The sequence below is a fragment of the Propithecus coquereli genome, unplaced genomic scaffold, assembly GCF_000956105.1.
Source record: "Propithecus coquereli isolate 6110/MARCELLA unplaced genomic scaffold, Pcoq_1.0 Scaffold95, whole genome shotgun sequence".
Taxonomy (NCBI): Eukaryota; Metazoa; Chordata; class Mammalia; order Primates; family Indriidae; genus Propithecus; species Propithecus coquereli.
Genome location: NW_012155840.1, coordinates 1,709,252 through 1,732,837, shown reverse-complemented (window position 1 = coordinate 1,732,837; position 23,586 = coordinate 1,709,252). Strand labels below are relative to the sequence as shown.

The 23,586-nt window shown below is 33.8% G+C and overlaps 1 protein-coding gene across 1 annotated transcript in view; it reads left to right on the top strand.

The window, feature by feature from the left end:
• Positions 1-23,586, top strand: part of NFIB (nuclear factor I/B) — a 216,754-nt gene that overhangs the window by 178,543 nt on the left and 14,625 nt on the right. The window contains exons 7-11 of the mRNA XM_012665039.1: positions 1,477-1,611; positions 5,390-5,574; positions 9,623-9,788; positions 12,877-12,959; positions 22,909-22,997. Of these exons, the coding sequence (XP_012520493.1) occupies positions 1,477-1,611; positions 5,390-5,574; positions 9,623-9,788; positions 12,877-12,959; positions 22,909-22,997 (658 nt within the window). The remainder of the gene's footprint in view (positions 1-1,476; positions 1,612-5,389; positions 5,575-9,622; positions 9,789-12,876; positions 12,960-22,908; positions 22,998-23,586) is intronic.

Sequence of the window (23,586 nt, the reverse complement as noted above, 5' to 3'; positions counted from 1 at the left end):
TGATGACCATCTACATCAGTTATTAATTTAATTGGGTGAATTCTGTTTAAATATTTATTCCATTAACTCTATCCCCATTCCTATTTCAAGCTCTCATGATCTATCTATTGTCAGTATTAAATATTTATGGAATGAACAAATGAAGGAATGAAGCCCTGAATACTTCTCCTATCACAGCCTGTTGTACATTGTTTTGTAATTCCTCTTTATCGGTCTATATCCCCTTGCTAAATTTTAAGCTTTATAAAAGCCAAAAGTGAATTCAGTTCACCATTGTGTTTCCAGAAACTAATGCAGTGTCTGGCATAAATTATGCCTTCAATAAACATTTATGGAATGAATGTATTAATTAATCTATCTTCTTAAGTGGCCTCCATGCTTTCTGTCTCCATTTTGGCCAGTCCAGCCTCCATTTAATTTCTGGAGGGCTTGCTCTACACTGTAATTGTGATCATATTTAGCCCATCGATGACATTTCCCCCATCAGGGTGAGCATTCAGTCATTTGTACAGGAAGCCCATGACCTTCATCATGTGGGACCTGCCAGCTGCTTGCTCTCCTTCCTCATGTTTCTACTTCACCATCTCCACAGATCACTTTTACTACTTGTGTATTTTATGCCCTCCTTTTTCTGAATATTTCCACACTGGGGAATGTCATCCCCATCCACATGTCAAAAATGGTGCCACTGGGGCATGCCTTCCTTCACCTGGGGAGGCTTCCTTCCTTACCCTGCTCACCCATCATGGCTGGGTATGTAGCAGCAAATCCCACAGCCTCCCTGCTCTCAGCAGCACACTTGCTCCCTCTTGGCTGTTGACCACCATTTTCTTCTTGTCATTTTCCTTTTCACTGACAGTGAAAATCTCTAGAGCAGAAATTACTTTTTATTTTTCTTAACATCCTCACTTTATCTGGCAAATAGAGGAACCCACTAAATATTTGCAGAATGAGCAAAGTAAAGAATGTATGTTTTGCTAAACAAGTGGATGAGTTTTCCATAAAAGATGTTAAGTCAATGATGTACTTACCAGCATATCCAAAGGTTGTTTTTCACATTTGCGCACTGTGTTGTCCTCTATTTGATTCACAGTGTAGTCAACAGATCAGAAGACAACCCCGGAATCATATAGATCTAAAAATGAAATGCTGAGGCAAAGAAGGCCTTTATGTGAACCAAGGGACTGAAAGAAAACAGGATACTTGGTTTCTCAGAAGTTCAAAATTTATTTAGTACTAGAAATAATTCTGATGATAATTTTAATGAAGCATTTGGTTAATTTCAAGGGAAATTGTTTCTAACAGATATTTCAAAGCTCCACCATACCTAGGTTTTTGACACTCAGTATATAATTTGTAAAAGAGCCAAAGTGCAAAAATATTGAATTGTTGGCCAATGAGATCTCTTATTGTGTTGACATGAACCTGAGAGCTTAAGAAGGTCATAAAACTTGAATTTTTCCCTCTGCATTGCAGATATGTCTTCTCCGACTACTATGAAGAAGCCCGAAAAGCCATTGTTCAGCTCTACATCTCCGCAGGATTCTTCCCCAAGATTGAGCACTTTCCCCCAGCACCACCATCCCGGAATACCTGGTGTTGCACACAGTGGTGAGGAGTTTCAAGCATAGAGGAGAAGCCTCCCTCTTGTCTGTAGGGCCCGATCCCTTAAGGATGGGGCTAAAGTTTATAATTATAGCTATAGTGGTCGTATTTTATCAAACAAAAGGGAGAGGGTGACAATCTGATAAAATGTTTTTTCTTATCAATTTATGAGAAAAGATTTTCAGAGTCAGACAATTAAATAATATTTATATATGTATTTTTACATTACCTTCATTAAAAATAACTTAGAAAATATGGGGTACCTAATTATCTTAACTATAGCTTCAGGATTGGTCCTAATTCTATATATTTTACTAAGGGAAAGATGGAATTTCAATTATGTTGCTGCATTTAGAATACTTCCAAAGGCATTAAGATACACAGATACTATTTCCGCATATGTTATTTTCTACACCCAAATCAATATTTACTTATTTGGGAATGAAATTAATCAGAAAAGAAAAGGTACTTTTTTTCAACTACTGTTTTATATGCACAAATCCTTTGGGCAAGTATGCTTTATATTATATATATATTATCTTAATTTAAATAGGGAAAAGAATTCTATATTTTATATTTGTACTTTAACCAATAGCTAATATTAAATCTTCTTTCAAAGTTAAAAATGAGCTCCAATTAATAATCAGTCCTGTATACTTTCTACCTATTATTCTCAAGTCTTAAAGAGGAATCGACTGAATTTTAGGTGGAGAAAGTTTTATATATAAATACATTCATAGTGATACTCTTACTGCTCTAAATTTATAGTTAGGCAATTCTGTATCCTTCAGACTAATCAAATCTGGCTTTAAAATAATTATTCAAAGAATGTAATATCTGTTAAAATACAGTCCTTAAGTTTGGTTTATAAGTGTATGTTGATATCTACTGTTGCTATACTTAAAAAATGACCTTTATTGCTATCATTAAGGAAATTATTAAATTGAGAGGAATATACAAATTAAATGTGATATAAGAATTTTTACATTTATTGCTTGTACTACTGAGATCGGTGAAAACATCAGTAACTGTTTCATAGATTTGTAATATTGGGTATTTGGGCAAAATTAACTTAGAAGTCAAACCATCCATTTATTATGACACCTGATGAAAATATTCTTACTTCTAACATTTGAAAAAAGTTAAACAGTATATTGTTACATAATGAAACATGAGAGACCTAGATAAGTCTTCCACCTTGGTCCTTCACCAGATATTTGTTCATATGTTAGGGCTTGTGGTAGGCACCTTGGTCATGAAAGGTGGTTTCTGTCCTCAAAGAGCTCGTGAAGTAGTGGGGAGACTAAGGACCACATCACTGGCTAGGCATCTAATCTGAACAGGACTAGATACATGGAGGAGAATTAGATGCCTGGAAGAGATTCTGAACCAAAGTTTGAAGGAGGAGCTCAGCACAAGAGGGAACAAGGCAGGAGGAAGGGTGTTTCAGACAGAGGCAACAGCATGTATCAACGCATTAGAGGCCATGCAGCAAGGAACTGCCAAATACCCAGGGATCTACAAATCTCTTAATGTGGCCAGAGATGAGGCCAAAGAAGTGATCCAGAACAGGGTCCTAAAACACGAGCTCGTACATACCTGTAAAACTGTTGGGATTTTATTCTTAAAGCAGCAGGAAACCATTGAAAGATTTTTAGCAGAGAAGTTACGTGATTCTAATGGTATCTTTATTAAAAAGTCATTCATATAGAACTATAAAGGATGTATTAGAAGCAGCAAGACTGAGGCCTTTGCAATAACATAGGCAAGAATACATATACATGTGTGTGTGAATATATCCTTTCATAATGAAGGGAAATGTTTTTTTCATGTATTTTACTTTTTTTTTTAAAGGACTAGAATGACTTATTTATAAGGTAGTCATTTTTACTACCTTATGTTTAAAATACAACATTCTACTTGGTTGTATTAGGCTAGTTACAGTTCATGCAAGCACAGTGCCAGGTTACTTATAGATTTGAGTTTAGATTTGATTTGTGCCGGTTTGGTTGAAAAGAGATCTCTTCTAGAAATACTAAAGCCAAATTGACCTCAAAACTCAGAGGACCCAGGATGGAACTATATATATCTTGCAAGTGTTTGTATACAGATGTGAGCAAAGGTCACGGTAAAATTGAGTTGAGATTAAGAGCACTTAGACACTAAGTAAAAATGCTCCATTTTTCTTAGATGTTTGTATTTCCTTAAATTCCTTAAATAAGTATACTTCTTAAATAAAGTATACTCCAATAAGGAGTTTTAAGAAATATGCAGTTGTTCTCCGAAATGCATCCATTTGTTGGAGGATGCTCAAACTTCAGTGTGTAGGAAGATTACATTGGGCACTTGTTTAAGATGCAAAGTCTGACCTCACCCATAGAGGTCCTGGTCCAGTAGGTCTGTTGTTAGGCCCAGGAATCTGCATTATAATAACAATCCGGGGATTTTCAGAAACAGTGCCCTGGACATTTAGGAAGCAAAGTTGTGACTATCAGATTGAATTTATGATTTTCTAAGATTTGCATTCCTAATATCTTGTGTCTTCTGAAAAATTTTCTTTGGGGAGATAAGCAATGTATCCCTTAGAAAGTTTTTTTGTTCACATAATTACAAAGTTGGAGAGAAGTCATTCCAGATGATTTTCTTTTGTAAGTCATGGACAGAATTTAATTTTCATATTGTTTGCCAAGTTGTCTCATAAAACATTAAACATTTATCATTTGTAATTTCCTATGATTTGAATTGCTATATTAAATAGAAACATTTAATCTTAACTTCTACATATACTGGTTGGTACTCTTAATTTGTACTTATATGATTATTTTCCTAAATATTACAGAGATCATGATCATACAATTTATTTTTCTCCATCCTTCAAACTTAAGAATTACATTTCAAAAACAACAATAAAGTGTGATCATACTAATGTTGAAAAGTTACAGTTAAATTAAACATTGTCCACATTGCATGTGTTTTATATTGTATTTCCCTTTATAAAATTATTAAAATATATGTGATTTATAGGTAAGTTAATATACCTACCTATATGAAAGTTTAAATTTGCATTTTCTGTGAGTCTTACCTTAAACAATACCTTTTAAGTTACATATAGTCAAAATTAGAATAGGAAGAAAAATAGTTGTAGAACAGAGCTCTTTTGGTTTTGAAAGGAACATTTTCATTAGGAGAAATAATTTCCAGCCCTATGTTCAAATGTTCAGAACCATTTATAGAATGACCAGATAATTATTCATGACATGAGATTATTGTGTATTAGGTATTGGCTTTCCTTCTAAAAAACTGCTAGCTAGGATGTATAGGGAAATGATTTACTTGAAATTGGATTACATTTCTGTTTTGAGTTTTGGTAGAAAATTTGTGGGTCTCTTGCCCTCTACTTAATGCTGTGACTTGTTCTGTTCTTATAAGACAAAGACTTTATAATCAAAAGTGTGTTTTTGATGGGAAATAACTTTGCTCAAAGAAATGTTTTATCAAGTATTGACATAACCCATAAAAGAGAAACTTCTTTTTTAATAATTCATAGATCTAGAAAGCAAGATTGTTAGTCGCCTAGAATGGGGTTTTGTCTCTGTGTACTTAGCAGTACTGGCATTAAGAATAAAAGCAAAAGAGTATCTGTTATTTTAGGAGAGCTTGGTTAAATCATAGGAAAAAAATGAATAGTTGCTGATTTTAGAGTTTTGCAACATTCTTTAGTATCAGAACGGAGCAGTAAGGCGAACAGCTGACGAGTCAACCTTTCCTTTTCTATCTTCTGCAGTCATCTCAACTCGAACTCCACCTCCACCCTCACCGTTGCCATTTCCAACACAAGCTATCCTTCCTCCAGCCCCATCGAGCTACTTTTCTCATCCAACAATCAGATATCCTCCCCACCTGAATCCTCAGGATACTCTGAAGAACTATGTACCTTCTTATGACCCATCCAGTCCACAAACCAGCCAGGTAAAAATAAAAGAAAATAAGATTAGCGCCTAAGGGAGATGGGACAGGTCTAACATGGTGGTTAGTCAGACAGTATGTCTGGCAGAACATCAAGCCTTGAAATCCATCTTCAGGAAGCTTCTTGGTGACTCAATCAGTTTTTATTTAAAGGTGGCTGAATGACAGGTAGGAAGTGTGTTGCCCCAAAGGGATATAGTTGTGAAGATGCTTGAATATTTTTGGATTTTCATTGACTGAAGGGAAAGTTTCTGCAGAAAGTACATTGACAAAAAAGCTCTGAGCTGGAGTTCACACTTCTGAAATACCTGGTTTGACATAGAGACAAAGTGCTTATTTCAGGCAGGAGCAAGGTATGTGCTAAAATAAACACACACAAAAGAACTTGCAGTTGTATTTATAGACCAACTATTAGGTATTAAAATAATCTTTGGTAATGTAAACACTTTCAGTGTTTGATGACTACTTGAATATTCTTTGCAGAGACATGACTTACATTTAATGAGTGACATTACTAGAAGCATCTTTTTTTTTTTTTGTAAATATTGTGCAGTGGTTTTAGGGATTCATTGTTTAAGTGTAGTGACTCATGTGCATTTTTCACTCCCTAGACATGTGGTTTCTTCTACAGAGAGATCACTTCATAGGAATTTGGTATATGAGGATTTCCACAATCAAGTGGACAGTCTTTGTACCAGAGCTGAGACTATTAATAACTATAATATCCAAAAACTGTAACATAATTTTGATCTTATGGTCTGATATATGGCTTTGCTGCTTATCCTCCAAGACTCCTGTCCACTCCTTATTATGCCTTATAATGTGTGGGGGAAATTTCACAAACATTCTATCATTACTGCTGTTGAATAGTTACTAAAATGCTAGTAAATAGTATATGCATATCAATTTATAATTAACAATGAAAAGTCAGAAAAAAAATCCCGTTGGCCTTAGTTTGTTAAAATGAAGCAAAATGGTCATTTCTGAATGTTTTATTTTGAATAACAACATATCCAGCATCCTTTGGGTTACTTGAAAAGTTAACCATTACTTTTAGCTTCAATGACTAATATACTAAACTAAGTATTGAATTTTTAAGTTAAACTTATTATTTGTATTTTAGAAGAATATGTTCAAATGGTATAGCACTTTTAAAGACAATTAAGGGAAAAACGTGGGATCTTAGTCTATCAGTTTAGAAATAAAATTTGCTGTCAGAGCATGGATTCAAACGTCTCAGTTCCATAGAGCATTTTGCTAGACTCAGCTGGGAACAGTGCACACAAGGTCTGATTTTAATTTGTGTAGAATTTCCATGAATAACAAAGTCTAATTAAGACATCCATTAAAAGTCCTTAACGTTAATTCAGTGTGGAAAATCTTAGAGTTCCATTGGATTTTTTTTTTTAACTGATGTCTTAATTAGGCACTGTTAGGGGAAAAATTATGCAAATTAAAATCAGGCCCTTAGTGTTATGCATTTCTTTAATTATTCAGTGCTTGTTTTACGTATATTTCAATTTCTTTATAAGTTAAGAGGGCATATTAGGTGATAATCTGCCTATATTGTTCTCAGTTTTTCTTCACATTTTGAATGTATATATCCACCTTCTAAGAGAAGCATCTTACTCTCATCTCAATTAAAAAAATAACAACAAAAAAACCTTCTCAGGATTTTGTATAATAGGAGTAATTTACTAAGTAGGATAATCCTTTCCTAATGCAGTTCAACTTCACCTTCGGATAAGACATCTCTCTTTTCATATCTACAGTATGAAACTTCATCTATTAACAGCCTTAAAAGATAGAAGCTTTTTAGTGTAGCTTCATCTATTTGAACTAGTAGAAAACTGAAGAGAAATAACTCTCCCATTCTTCTGACTCCAAGTTTCAGAAAATTTGTCTGCATTGGCTTGGAAATTCTTTCTTTGTCCCTTTTATTATTCTTAAATGAGAGACATGTCTGTCCGTTCATGCTGATTCAATTCCAGTAGACAAAGTTTGTAGAATGGACAGGGAAATATATTCCATGGCAGCATTTCCTTGAAATGACTGTCATTCTGCTCTGTTCCAGGTAGGTACTATCAAACTGTTTTGGTGAACACTGTATACAGAAACACTTTCACCACTGAATGTACTACCAATGATAAAATGAGATCTTTCTTCTTTCTTGAGTAAGATATATAAAGCAGTTCTTTTCAATGTTCAAATAACCAAAAGTTGATGGTCTGCTTTAGAAACAAACTACTTTTTCCCCTTAAAAGGAAAAATTGGTCTTTAAAGTAAATTGCAGAATTGTTTTTTTTAGGAACATTATATCTGCTTTGATTTTTAACTCCAACTCAAAACCAACTAATTTGCCTTTCAAAATAGAACTCTTGGTATTCACCTTTTTCTACTATAGAAATGAAAAAAAAAAAAAAACCCTGTGTATTAGTTCACCATTCACCTATAGTCAACTGTTCCTTCTCAATGTTCTCCAGTACTGCATTGATTTTGATTGTTAAGTTCAGCAACTGAGATGCCTTTTTCTCCCCACAGCAATTTAGAGATTAATTGCATTACTGCTGCACCAATTATAGTGAGACAGTCATGCTATTCAACAGAATATTTTGAATAAAATTAGTTTAAAGATATAACTCTCTCATAGGTTTCCGTAGAGGAAAACTCTGGTCAATTTTCCTGACATAAAGTTAAATACTTAAAATTACCCGTGATGAATGGTCAGGATATTCAGTAAGTCCATTTTCTTTATAGAATAAATAATGTGGCCTCTGCAGAACCTAACCAAAGACTTAGTTCATGTCTCTAAGTCACAATATTTAAATATTGTTAGCTGTTCATCTTTCTCTCTAAAGAAATGTCTATTTGTAATTTATGTGTAGGTATTTTGATAAATACTCTACTTCATTGCTTTCCTTACCTTTAACAGTTTAGACTATAAAGATCACGTATTTATGGAGAATCACCTCCTAGCAAATTGTTATAAACACTATGCAGTGGAGAATTCCAACATGAGTATAATCAAAAATAGTATTCTCTGGCTAGAAAAATATATTCCACTATTTCTTCAAATGGTGTACCCTTACAATTTTGTCTCCTACCACAGAAACTATTTTTGCACCCAGAGGCTAAAACTCAGATAATAATATCTTTTCTCTCATTGCCCAAAGGATTTTCTCAGTTAATTCCCACCAATATCAACAATAAATGTTTTGTGTAACTCTCCATGCACCACAATAGAAGAGTAACTCAAATAACAATGTGTATTTGATTGTCTTCTGGTTCACTTCAGTATGGTTTGAATTTACTCTGGAAATCTTTCATTTTTAGGTATAAGGACAGACCTAGTTGAGCATTTTATATCATTCTGTAGATCTGAAATTTTAGAGGCTTTAAATCTCATTCCATCTGCTTGTGTTAGTAAATGATCAAAAGTTGAGTGTAGATCCTAGAATCCAAATTGCCTGATGCGTGCATCTGAGCACCCTGTGTGTGAGAGTGCTAGAGTTTTGTGTGCAGGAGAGTGGACCTTGACTATAAATGATGAAAATTAGAGAGTTCGATGTGTTGGGTCTCCTAGATGTTCTTATGTCCCCTTGTATCAGTGGTATCATGTAGGCGAAAATTGTGTTCTGAAAGCAAAACTGACTAACTATAGAAAATGAAGAGCAGAGAATACGAAAGCACTGGGTTCTAATTCTAGCTAGGTCAGTAAGGAATTCCATTTTAGCCTTGGGCTAAGCATTTAAGTCTCCACTGCGAGTTTTCTGGCCTACTAAATGAAAGGGTTCAGTCTGCCCGGCTCTCAGGGGTGTGTTGTAAAGGTGAGTTAACCTATATCACGTGCTTTGAAGATGAAGACCTTCTTTGAAATGCTACTACTTCTTACTAACCATTGACTGGCCTCTCAGACTCAGACTTGAGAGGGCCCGTGTGGCAGTTCCACGCAGCATGCAAGATCCACGCAGCCACATGCGCTGAGTGGAGTTGTTGGACGAGATGACTGCCTTTTGGATTGTTTCACCCGCATTCTGTTTTTGTTTTGTAGCCTAACAGCAGTGGTCAAGTAGTAGGGAAAGTGCCTGGCCATTTCACTCCTGTCTTGGCACCCTCTCCCCATCCCAGTGCAGTGCGACCTGTGACCCTGACCATGACAGATACTAAACCCATCACTACATCCACTGAAGGTGAGGCAGCTTCACCTACAGCAACCAGTAAGTATTTCTGTAGGAAATGAGAAATGTCCATCAAAGGCACCATTGGATGTCTGATCCAAGGTGGAAAACACAGCAATTTTTCCAGCTACCCAACCAGATGGAGATTTCTCATTTAAGTGGAACTAGCAGGCATGTATGTGGCCCTGCTATCTCATGCTCTCTCTTATCAAATTTCAGTCAGTGCATCATATTTGAAAAGGGAGAAGCTTATTTGTTTGAGTAAACAGTTATAACAAAAATAACAAGTCATGCCTGCTCGTTCAAGGTATACATTGAAATTGCACTGAATAACATAACGCAGTGTGCAAGGTTTTTATATCACCCAACGAGAGATTAGATAATTGGTACTTATTGGAACATTCCTATAGAAATCAAGCCCCTTCATGAGCAGACTGAATCAGTGCCTCTGTAAGGTAATTGCATGTTTACATTACTGTAGGTTATGTCATTGTTAGCAACAGTCACACAATGTTGGGCGCATGCAAGAACATTTCAAAACTTAGTATTAGGCACATGTAAGCTACCTGCACTTTCATTGTCTGCAACTTTTTTTTTTTAAACCTTTCGATTATTTTGCCTATCATGGTATATCAGACACAATGCTTTTTAGCTGGCCATAACATTTTAAATGTCAGAGATTTAGCCAGTGAAATTAACATAGCACATACCAATAAGCCAATGATTCCTTTGCTTCTTCATATAGAATATTTAGAAGAGTACAAGGAATTAATTTTCAATTGGTTTTACCCTAACTGTCAGCTTCTTAGAACTGGAGCTGGTGTGCACAGATTGGTAAAGTGGAATGGATCAAGTTTCAGTCAGGAGGAATTAGCATGTGCCTCACCAATTATACAGATATCTTAAATTCAAACCCTCTATTTTTCTTTCCTAGAGCAAGAAAATACCCATGATCTGGAAATTCCCATGTGAAATTACAGAGACAATCAGAGGCCCCACTGGCTTTTAACTCAGCCATTGAAAAGATGCCTTTTCTGAAAGACTAGGAAGGAACCCTACAGGAAAATGGATAATACTTTGAGTGTATAGTGAACTCAGCATTTCTTTCTCAAAATTCATGAGCCCTGTAAACTAATAAATTCATAGAGACTTGCAATGCCAACCAATAATCATTAATGCTGAGTAACTGGTTTGTTGGTAGAGGGTCAGTCCTATACTAGTGAACACTTCCCTGAATGCACAGATGGATGAAACCCACTTAGGAAAAACTAAAAATTCTTTTGTTCTAAAACTTGCTATATGCATTACAGTCACTAAAACATTACACGCAAATTTAAAAAATGGATGTCTTGGCATCTTTGAGCAAACAATGTCAGCAATTTCAGTAAAAGCACATAGAAAACAAATATATGTTTTAAAGTATTTGAAAGACTATCACAGGTTAAACGATCAAAACCAAGCTCTGGAAAGTTCTGGTTCCCACTCTTATGGTGACATTCATATATGAAACTCAGGGGAGGATCACACCCAAATGATCACAGCTCACTTATGGGAGTGCCTTCAGCCTGTTTGTTAATAAATTGTTTTTATACTTACATACAGGTTGTTCAGAAAGGGATCTGATTTGACTAGTAAAATTACAAAATATTCAAAAGGAATATCTTGATTGTGTAAGATGACTGCATCAGTCCATTTTCCATTCCTACATAAAAGAAATATAGTGAGTAGTTTTCCTTTGCTATAAACCAACTCATAGCTCCAGTTCCCTAGGCACCACTGATAATGAGAAACTGGTCATTGAATTGATGTCAGTAAGGTTAAAGAAAACACAGAGGCCAAGGAAACTTCTTTCTCATGGTTGTAAAGAAAGAGCAGCATAGATCCAGAGCTTCCTCTATAAGGGTGATGCTTTTCTCTAGCTGTCCATGCTGTGCATTGAATTCCAGGAGCCTGGAGAGGCCACTGAATGCTTATGGCTACCCTTGCACGGGCCTTTTATTCAGAAGTAATTAAAAGAGGAATTGTGAACATCTTCACTGTTTCTTAAAAGTTGACCTAAAAAAGCATCCATGGATCAAACTCCTCAGTCCTTTAAATAAACAAGGCAGAATGAATATATTGGTTTAGAAAGCCAGCCTATTTAAAATTAATGCCTGGATTCTTCATTAATCTGATGGTTTTAAACCAAACATTGTAGCTTTCTTTAGACGTGTAAATGTAACATATGGTGACACAGAGCAATGGGAAGATACAAGTCCTTTCCTTGTGAAAAGAAACAAAAACTTTTAGTGACAGAACTTTTTGCAAAAAATTCACACTGCACCAGAAAAGCAAAAGCACATGTGCAAAAAATACTCGCAAATGAGACCATAAGAATGTAAGGAGTAGTCACCATATAACTTACTACCTGGTGGCCAAGTATTGAAAAGTGCATCAACTCCCTTCCTGGACCAATCAGGAGAAATTGATTATTTTTGTATGTGCTTATGGAAAATAATTTTTTTAAAAAACACTTCTATCATACTTGAGGTCATTTTCACATCAAATAAAATACTGCACTAATTCATTCTATATGATAATAAAAATAGACTCTTCTTTCATGATAGTAATATTAGATTTTCCTTTCAGTAAAATTTTTAAGTAAGACATTTCCCTTCCCATATCGTCAAGCACATCTGCTTATATCCCATCATTAAAAGCTGTCACTTTTTCCTGACAAACTTTGTCTGCTTTTACTTTCAGAGTCACATACCATCAATTGATTATTCCACTATTAGACAACTAATATCTGGTGAAAAGGTACATGTAGGAAAAAGACCCTTCTTTTAGCAAATCTTTGGTTATCTCTGCAGGACTTTCACTGCCACATATAAGTGTGAGACAATCACATCAAAGTATGGGGTTTGATTTATTGGATAGATTTTTTTTAGGGGGGATAAACTAGTTGATTTGCAGTTAACTACCATTTCTTTTCTATCACATGGTATTCACTCAGACAAGAGAAGAGAAATGGAGACACTTTTTTTTTGGTTGCAAATCCCACTTCTCTGGGTTTCTTATACATGGACAGGGTGTTCATTCTGATAGTTCACAATTTTTATCTTTGTTTTTGTTCTTCCTTAATCAGCCTACACAGCCTCAGGCACATCTCAAGCCAATCGATATGTGGGACTAAGCCCAAGAGACCCATCCTTCCTACATCAGCAACAGGTGGGCAAGTTTCACCCAGGTGTAATGGTGTAGCCACGCTTTTGCTTCCGTGCTTTCCTCCATGTTGCCTCTCAGATCTGGACTCAGAAGGGGGCTCATGGGGCTTCTGAGACCGAAATTGATCGTTTCATTTTCCAAAATTTTTCCTCATTTAGCTTTCGTTTCTCACCTCTCTAAGCAGAGTTTCTCAAATTGGCTCGTGACCTCTTCCATCTCTGTAGCATATATTGGTAACATTCATGAATAGCAGTGTTATTTCAGCCAGAGTCTTTTTCTCAGTCTCATTGGCTATTGAGAACTTACTAGCCTATAGCTCTCAAAGGCAAAAGATGAAAACCGATGGAAAAGCCAATTAGAGTAGAGGCAGTACATAATTTGTGTTTTTGAGCAATTTCATATTTTCCAGATGTTTTACTCTTTGCTTTTGTATTTTAGTCCAAGAAGATGAGTTATGAAGCTAAAATCTCAGGCGACACATCATTTCTATTTTAATAGGTTTAAATTGGTTTACTGATTTTAGATGTGATAAAACACTTTTTTTTTGGTTCTGCTTTCTTACATCCTTTATGTTTCAAGTAGCATTTTAAATTTCACATCTCATTAATACTGTAAATTTAATGCAAATGAAGTGTTTACCCAAACTGTGAAAATATACAGCGAGGATTAATGGTGGATTATAAACAAATTAGCCACAGTCAAAAGCATGGACCATACCAATATCAAAATCCCATGATTCTAGTTAGGATAACAGAAATAATTCGAAACATTTCAGAATTTAAGTATATTTTATGACGCATATGTTTGCTGCTCTAAAGTTTTGATAGCAGAGCAGTTTGAAATTAGCAGTATGAAAAATGTTAGGCAAAAATAGGCTATAATAAATAAGAAAGACCTGGTATTAACCAAATTGCTTTTCATTTGTAAGTTCTCTGTGCATACATGTGAGTTTTTATATATGTAGTAAGCCTAGGCAGATACTTATGGCAACTTAGTTCGTTCTAAGCCTGTCTACTTTGCTTACCCTTATTGTGGCTTAACTGTGCTGCGTGTGGAGTTCCCAAGTCCTTCCCAGTGGCAGGCCAAGATGGCAGACTGCATATATTAAAGGTCACCACATGCGGAGCTCAGAGAAAATCATAAAGATGATAGCTTATTCAGGATACTTGATGGTTTGCCAGGTTTAAAAAAAGCAAAACAAAACAAAAGAGTGAGAACTAACTGAAAACATCTGTACACAGTTATGAAAATACCAAATAATAATTAGTGGTTTTGCCAGCCATTGACTTTTCAACATAATTCTCTGGAATGTTGCTTTTTTTCACCTCTAAAATTGCTGTAATATGAAATGTGTTATAATTACTATAATATGGTTCTATTTGACAAATGTATGTGTTCATTGTGTTTTTTTTAACATATGCAGGATTTATAGATTTAGAAACTTGTTCTTTTAAAAATCATTACACATATTTTCAGAAATATTTTTGTCATGGGATTTGCATTATTCTTTATGACACATCTCTAATTTCCAGTTAATTTTTAATTCATAGAAACATGACTCCATTATTTAAACCTTTAGCCCCAAACACTGGCTAGATTATAACCAACTCCATGTATTTAGAAGCAATCTTCCTTCTTTCCCAGCTAACCCATGGCAGCTTGAATTTTTGTAATGTAAGACTAATGTTGGAGCCTCATGTAATTATGACCACAAAAGTCCATTAATAAAAAAGTTATTTCTCACGTATTTAAAGCTTAATCAAGAAAACTTAGCAAGCATCATGAAAATATGAGTTTTAATGTAGATAGAGTTCTGGGCACATTTTAAATGAAAAAAAAAATATATATATATATATATATGAGTTCTAGACCACAAAGTTTTTTTTTTAAATCAAAGATGACCATTTGTTATGTAAGTGGACAGTGTTGACTCAAGACCACTTACAATATGAATATGTTTTATTGAGACAAATGTGGTTGATACTTATGAAATATGTGCTATCATATTGATCCTTGGCAGAAAAAAAACACCCATCCTTCATAGTTAAAAATTTTAAACACCATGCAGACAAAGAATTTGCCCTTTATGTAATGAGTTAGTGCTACTTTTTAATTTGAAGAAGCCCAATATACCTTATTTCATAATGAACTATAATTTGGAGGCATACAGAAAATAAATGCAAATACATACTATGCTATATATTAATATTAGTAAACTAAGGCCCCAGTTCAAAGCCTATCATTTTTATCCTTTCAAATTTTAAAAGAATTGTGTAGGTGAAGTTTTATGTTTACTATCCAGGAAAGAAGGGACAGAAACAGTTTAAATGACTTCAGCAGAGTAAAGGTTATTCTTTCCTACAGTAGAAATGAGATTGATTTACTGTGTCCTTTCATTACTTTACAAAGATTTAAAAGAGACCACTCTTCTAGCAGCAGGTTCTAAATGCATTTGGTTTAAAGTACTCAATGATGAATGAAAAGGAAAATCAAGGGGTACATGAAATAAAGGTAATCAATCATTTTATATTAGCTAGGAGAAAATCAAAATTAGAAAGGCAGTGGTTTTAGTCTGAGAGGGTTCTTTTAAACATTCCCCATAGCCTTTAATATACATGACCCCTTAAGAATAAATATTGTCACCAGGTACATTCTTCACTTCATGGTGGCTGCTTTATAAAGATTTATTCTTTTAGGTTATGAAAATTATTAATGTGCATTGTCGAGTGCTAGTTTTTCTTTGAAAAAGAACTTTAATATAGCCTACATAAATTAGTGTTAACAATACATTTAAAATTGTTGAATAATTTTGACCATTTTATAAATAATCTTTTTATAAAATGACACTACAGTAGAGCTTTCATCATGGTCATTTCTAATACACAAGCATACTGGCATTCTCAAGTTGAGATGGAAAATATTCTAGTACTAAAATTAACCCTGTACTTCACCTGTAAGGGTAATACATTCATATTGGTGAATCTGAATACTAGAAGTGTATGCTTTTATACTCATTAACTTGGTACTCATACAGTTGTTATTAATAATTATACATCTTTGTGCTCCTTTTATAATGGTTATTACTGACTGATACTGGTTGCTAACTGCCTTGAAATATTAGTTTTTTCTGACACTGGAATTTTTACCTATCATTGCAAATATGATATCTCATTTGAATCTGAAACATAAAATCATATAATGATGAATATTTCAAAAACGTTCATGTAAACCAATTTATAATTTGCTATTAAAAACAGTCCTCTCTAATCAGTCATAATAATCAGCTCATGCCAGGTGATCAGGACTTGACTTTAGAATTTTTCTTCGTTGCTTACACAATCTGGAGTATTTTTCAAGGTCTGGAACTAGTCTGTCTTTGGGATTATTGGTTTATTTAATGCATTTGCTATTGGCATGGGGGAAATCTTAAAATCAGAGCTTCAATTGTAGCTTCATTCTTCTTTAACTTTCTATTGGAAGATGGTTTGGTGGCTTGAAGAACTCATGGGTCCTGCTTTGGCAAACTATGCTCTTTAGTCTCTGCTGAGAAATGTCTTTTTATGGTTTGGGACATTATCAGAGATGTGGAAGACCTCCACTCTGGCTTAACTTCATAGAAGTTTAGTAAAAGGTAGTGTTTCCTTTCCTCCTTCATACTTCATGAACACACTGTGCACATTCATTAGGATAGGCCATGAAGGAACTACATTTCCCAAGTTTTGTCTCCTTGAGAAAATGAGATCTAACAGAGTGTTGGATGTTGCTTAGAAAATGTAGAAATTATTTTATAATCCAGTCTAACAATTTTAGTATATGAATAATATGAGGCAGCTTACTTAAATTAGCACCAGTGTCTTATCTGGTCAACCTCATAACAAATGATCAATTTCTGTCCTTTATTTGCTATCAAGAAAGTTTGGTAATATAAGAGAATCCAGTTAATTTGATTATCACATTATATTTGAGTCTAAGGTCATAATAAAAATATAAATCCTTACTATTGTACATCGGTACAACATATTTTTTAAAAAACCTCACTGAAAATTGGAAATAAAAATTTGCAGCTAAGAAGCTTCTTGTTTAGAAATAAAAGATCACTATTTGAATGAGCTATTGAAATGCATATTAACTTTTAATATAGACATGAAATTTTAGGTGGTATAAAATGGGAGGTCATTTTTGCCTTCTTCCCTGAGTGAAACAGTAAAGTAAAATCCAATTTATAAGAAATAAGACTTATTTTCGTAATCTCAAAATTATAATCTCCTGACTATATATATGCTACCTATTATTAGAGCTAATGAATGAGCGGCCTGATCAATTCAGTCCTTGCATTACTTCTCACAATTGCATGGATTTTTTTGGTTTTTGGGCTTCAGCATGTTACATCTCTTGCATGACTATATAATGCTATTATTTCAATTTCAATTACTGGGCTAGTTTTAATTGGAATATTTTCAACACCTTTCTTGATATAATTTAAAAGTACTTTTCATTATAGTGAAAATTTCTGTACACAAAATGGCCTTTTTAAGAAATTGCCTCTGTAGGATTTTATTTTTCAACTAGATATTAGTTGAAATCCCACTATAATATTTGTCCTGGCAAATGGCAAAGCCAAAGTGTGGTACATTAAAACCACTAGAAAGGTAGTCATTTATTAGAGGCAAGCAATTAAAAGGACACAAGCCGACTATCAACAAACTTTTCAATAAAGTCAGGAAGCAAGCTATCAACACTTGGGCTGTTCTTATTGTGTCTGTTATCATAATTGACAGCTTGACGTAAAACACTATCACATGACTTCTGGGTAGGTATGTAAATGGATAAGAGGTCACTTTTCACATATGCTAGCTGCAAAGGAAACACATTTAAAGGAAGTTTCAGTCGAAATAATGGCTATGCAAATGTTTAGTTTTTTGGCTAGTTCTTAAATTTAAAAAGAAATCCTCCCATTGTCTGTGTGATAGCATGCATTCTTTTGTTCACTTACCTTTACTGGCTATCAAAGACAAAAATCCAGATAAGCTACTCTAATTAATGTAAAAGTAAAATTATGTTTAATGTAACCTTAAATTCCAATCAGCAAAAACACATGGGAAAAATTATCTTCTTTTCTGAAAATATTAGCTTTAAAACATCTAAGTTGAATCAGAGGAGTAGAGGAAATTCTGAAGGTTATATTTACCGATGTTTTAGCCTTAAATATTCTTGTGCTGCACATGAAGAATAGGATAGAAAAGGAGCAATGACAGGCAATCTGGTGTAGTGAGTGAGAACCAGGGATTAGGAGTCAGGAGGTTTGAGTTTTAATGTTGATGTGAACAGGGCATTTCTAACCTTCAAGGAGTCTTTAAACTTTGTTCTCCCGGAGCCTTGGAAAGGAAGATGAAGAAGTTAAACTACTGGTGCCCCAAAGTCCCTTGAAACCTTAAATTTTGCAAGTTAAAGTAGCCTCTAATGAAAAAAAAAACTTTTTATTTTCTAATACTTAACTTATGATTATGGTCAGTAATGTTTATTCAGCTCAGAGATTATGCATACCCATTTAACTTAATTCTACTCTGCTAATTAAATTAAATATCAAGAATCATGGGTTTCAAAAATTGGCAGTGGAAGTGATTTTAAGGTGCCAAGATGATCTTGAATATCATCTTTTTCTATCTGTGTTATATGTTCCATATATAACACAATTCATTCTGACCATTTTGATTGTTCATACTGTTCATTCAGAGGTAACATACTCTTCAATGAATATTTGTCATTTTATTTGCTCCATGCAGCTAATTAATGATAGCAATAAAATAAAATTCTACTAAATCTCTTACCAAAATTCTTCCTCTACTAAGAGGAAAGTATGAATATTGGAGTGTTAATCTTTTTAAGAGCCCCCCCTCCAAAAAAAGGCACCCCCTAAAAATCTGTTTCTGTGGCATCTGGAAAAATGAAGAAACCCAAAAGAACATAGAACATATCTTTCAAGATGTGCCCCTGAGGGTCACTGTAAACTTTAAAAAAAAGTGGAAAGATAAATTTATCTGTTGATTATTCTGTTTATAGATTAGTGGTTTATTGATTCAATTGAGAGCTGTTGTTATCATGAGTGACTGTTAGTACATAGCCTATTTGTTGAGTCTAGCAAAGTAGAACATTTTGCCTACCTTCTTTCTTTTGTTCCCAAAGCTAATTGTTATGTACTTAACAAAAGCCCCAGTTAATAACAATGGAGGACCCTCATTTGAATAAACAAACCCTCATTCTGAAATCAAAAGCAATATTGATTCTTTATGGCTGTCAGCTACTTACATAATTATTTGGGTGTGGTATAGGAAAGGATAATGATCCAAATCCGAGGTGTTTCCTTCAATGCAGATATTTGAAGGAAACCAGATGGCCCCCATCCTTGTTTTCCTGAAACAATCTCATTTGAGTTGGGCCAGGAACAATGTTCTCCTTCCAGAGACTTTATGGAACTCCACCCTAAGAACATACGCGGTGAAAACTTCACCTTCATTTCTTTCTTAGTTGTTTGAACTATTTCAGCTTTACCTCTTTACCAATAGCATTTTTGGAGGAGAATCTTACTTTCTTATTTCAGCTTTTATTTGCTTTCAGACATTTTCTAGACAATTGAATGTCATATTTGTAGATGCATATAAATTAAAGAATAAAGTGATTTATATGAGTGTGCATTTTTGTAAGGATATGCATATGATCAGGTCTGTTTTAGAGTCTATATTGTTTCAAAAATAAGAATTACTACCCACCTCCACATACAAACACATAACTTTAATAGACTAAATTTCTAAAGTAATCTGCACTTGGTATTTTAAATTTGATTACTATTGCAGGGAAAGTAATTTCCTATTTCTTAAGGGAATATACTTGTAAAAATCATTAGCATGTTGTTAAAGCTTTTAACCTAGGAGAATTTTATATAAATGAAAGGCATGTATTTATGTGCTACTTAAAGTTTTAAAATTTAATTTAAAAAATTGACAGCTGAATTAGCTAACACTGATTTTCTCACAGGACAGAAACTGAGGGATCACCATCCAACCTCAAAAAAGATTATCACCTATTATTTTAAACTTATTTAAAGCCTACTATAAAATTATTTTTTGTTAGGAACACTGCATTATACTAATACCAAGAATACTTAACATGACCCCAGAAGCTGAAATATACATAGTATTAACTTTTCAATATCTAGAGTCTGTTCAAAATTTGCTGGGTCAGGACTATCCTGGTCAAATAAGATTCTTAAGAATTGATTTTCTTAGGACTCACTATCATGGAAATGTTTTGTGATTAGTTGATTTCTGTTTTCATTATTTAATTGTTTCTCCCATGCACACCATCACCTTTAAAACTTCACTTTCTCAGGACATTTATTAATTGAAAGATGCTTTATGCCAAAGAAAGTTTAATAATTTTAAAAAAACAACATGAAGAGAGAGGCTCTTGCTTAAATAACCTAGCTAAAGTAAGTTATAACATACAAACATGCGTAAATGTGTTTCCTCGGAAACTTTTAGAAATGTTGATGATGGCAGTAAACAGTCTAAAGAGGGACATAAATTTAAATTATATTTTACATTTTGAGAATGAAAGAAAATTAATTCAGTACTAATTAATATCCTGCTAATTTCTCTCACATTGAATTATTGCTAAATGTATTCATTGATTATTTTGTATGTGTTTAAGCATATTTTTCTGTTTGGGAGAAAGTATTTCTATTGCATACATCTTAAATATAGATGAAAATGAATAGCTATATTCCGGCTTGACTTCTTTGAGACTACTCTTAGTAAAGAAAAGTCCAAAAATATGTTAATTTTAAGTGTTCGGTGTGTGGTCAAAGATAGTCTATTGGGCATTTTTAGGGGTGGTAAAACAAACAAACAAAAAATTAGCAACATTAACAAGACTAAACTAACCACTTTACAATGTGTCCTTCCAAGGAGTTGTCTGGGAACTCCTTCCAAGGAATTCCTGCAGTTATCTGGGACAATAAACCAATCAGTGAGTGATACTTCTGTTCCCCTGGCTTTGTGAAATTATACTCTCTCTCTCTGAAAACGTAAAGCTGAGAGCCCCATAGAAAGCAACCTGAAGTTAATTATTAACATAATTAATACATGCTATGCCTAAATTATACCTCTTCCTTTTTGAGAATGTTTAATTGATTCAAAACTAACATTTTCATTGACTAGAGCAGACGCAGTAAGTGATTCATCAATAAGGTAATCTTTATACAAAGCCAAATTTCCTGAATGGTTTTTAGATTGTTTTCACAGTACTTTTAAAACTTGTATGTTGAAATAGGCAACTAGTTTACTCTGTTACTGTAAGAGAAAACCACAAAACACTTTGCCCCATCTCATTAAATTTCTGATTAGATGACCCATTTTGAGAACTTTTTAAATATCATGCCATATTGTTTCTTACCACATTGAACAAGTTAACTTCTTTAAAATAGTAAAAGTATATCATCTGTTTGATTTAAAGCAAATTAGGTAGACATTTTCTCTTTTATGTAAGTATTTTGGTCCATTTAAGATGTTTTTCTTTCCAATTTGAATTATTTGTTGATTTAAAACTTCTTTATGACATATATGCTGAGCAGAATCTACATCTTCAGCAATCTATTTATCTGTCTACCTATCTACATGAAGGGAGCTTTTTCACTTTAAATTATAAGTCACTTTTACCTGAAATAGCCATATAATTAAAATACATGTTTTGGAAATTTTAAGTGGTAGTTTTGGAACCTCATAGATCTATAGAAAAATGATCAAAAGCTATCTTTCTAAAACTTTTGAATCACTGTTAGAGTGTGCAGAAGCTTGAGAGTCTAAAAGAAAAAGCAAAGATTTTTAGTAGCCAGTTGTTTTTAAAACCATAACATTATCAGAAAGCTTTAAGATAGTTTATCCTAAGTCTAAGGGTACTTTGGCTCCTATCATCATCTAGAAATTCTACTGAAAAGCAGCAAACAAGGCTTAGTGGATGGCTGTGAAGGCGTCATCTTTTCAATGCAAGATACAGTTAATTTACAGCGTGGCTATCTAAAGGTTAAAAATCATGATTTTCTAGTGTGTGTTTCCCCCCCAAAACCAGATAAGTTTACTTTCTTAAGAATAAAAATAAGCAATATATCTTTTCAATAAATCTGCTAGCACTGTAGGGCAGCTGTTAACCAAACAGAGCGGGATAGGGTTACTCGAACAATCTCTGAAGGGCAGAGCTGATGATTCGGAGATCTGGGAAGAATTTGTTTCAGCTTGTATTCAGTGCATTCCTCACTTTCCTCAGATGTAGTAAAGTATTTTAAATGCCATTACTCTGAGTTTAAAATAAAAGTAGAAATTCTTATCAACTCTTTCTAAACACTGCCACTTTACATAAAACAAAATTAGTAAATATCTAAAACTGATTACGTTGATGCTTCTAAACACTCTAAACACAAATTAGGGCAAACATAAGGTGGGGCCTTTCTCTAAACTGCATGTATCTATGTTTTGCAAACTGCATGCTTAAAGTTATTGATTATTTTACTCAGTGCAGATTATTTGGTATGTTGCATATAAAAAAAAGCATTTTTATTTTCTTTCTAAAATATATCTCTCTATTGAACATTAACGTTTGCTTTTATTTCAGCTCAATTTGTACTCTAATAATGGCTAATTGTTATGTTCTAAGCACTTGTTTCTCTTGTATGCTTTAATTAATAGAGAAGCATATTGCAATAGCTTTTTCTAAAAAAGAGTCTAGGAATTTTGCTTTCAGAATAAGATTTTCTTTCTGCTTTTTTTTTTTTTTCTTTAAGTTGCCTCTTGGGAAAGTAAGGTTAATGCCATGTACAGTACTAGTTTGCATGTGTTCATTTAAATACTAAAAACTGTAGTACTGCTCGATCCATATCTGACTGCTAGGTTTCAATTGACAGCTGAGGATTTGTGACTGGACCATGAATCAAAACGGCAGGCATTTATACCCCAGTACCAGTGAGGATACATTGGGAATTACTTGGCAAAGGTAACATTTTAATTATTTCCAACCCTACACTTAACACCTAAAAATTACATGAGCTATAGTGTTTGTTTTTAACTAGCTTTACAGAAAATATATGTTAAAAATTCAGTTGTTTTGGCTATACCATTCCTCTTCCCCTATCCCCCTCCTTTATTTCTTATTTAAATGCAACATCAAATTAATTTGGGACTATAGTATATGCTAACTGATCATTGGAATTTCTAAATGCTATCAAATGTTTTATATAATTTATAATATTTTTGGTGGGGGGGGGGAGGTGGAATTTTACATTTAGATTTTAGGCCCTGAAAAATTACATTGCAGCTTTAGGGAAGATTTTTCAGCTATCTGAGGATAAAAGCTTTGGTTTTTCACATTATAGATTCTTCTTATTTCGACTTTTTCCTCTACTGCTAATTCTAAGTCATTTTGCTATTCATTTATTCCCCTGTCAGAGGAAAAAAACTAGAAGAAAGATTTAAAATTAGTCAATTTAATTGTTATTGGTAGTACCCATCAATTTCAGCATGGGAAAATTGTTGAAATCAGTAGCTAAAAAAGGATTTTGGTTTAATGTTTTAATTTCTGTTTG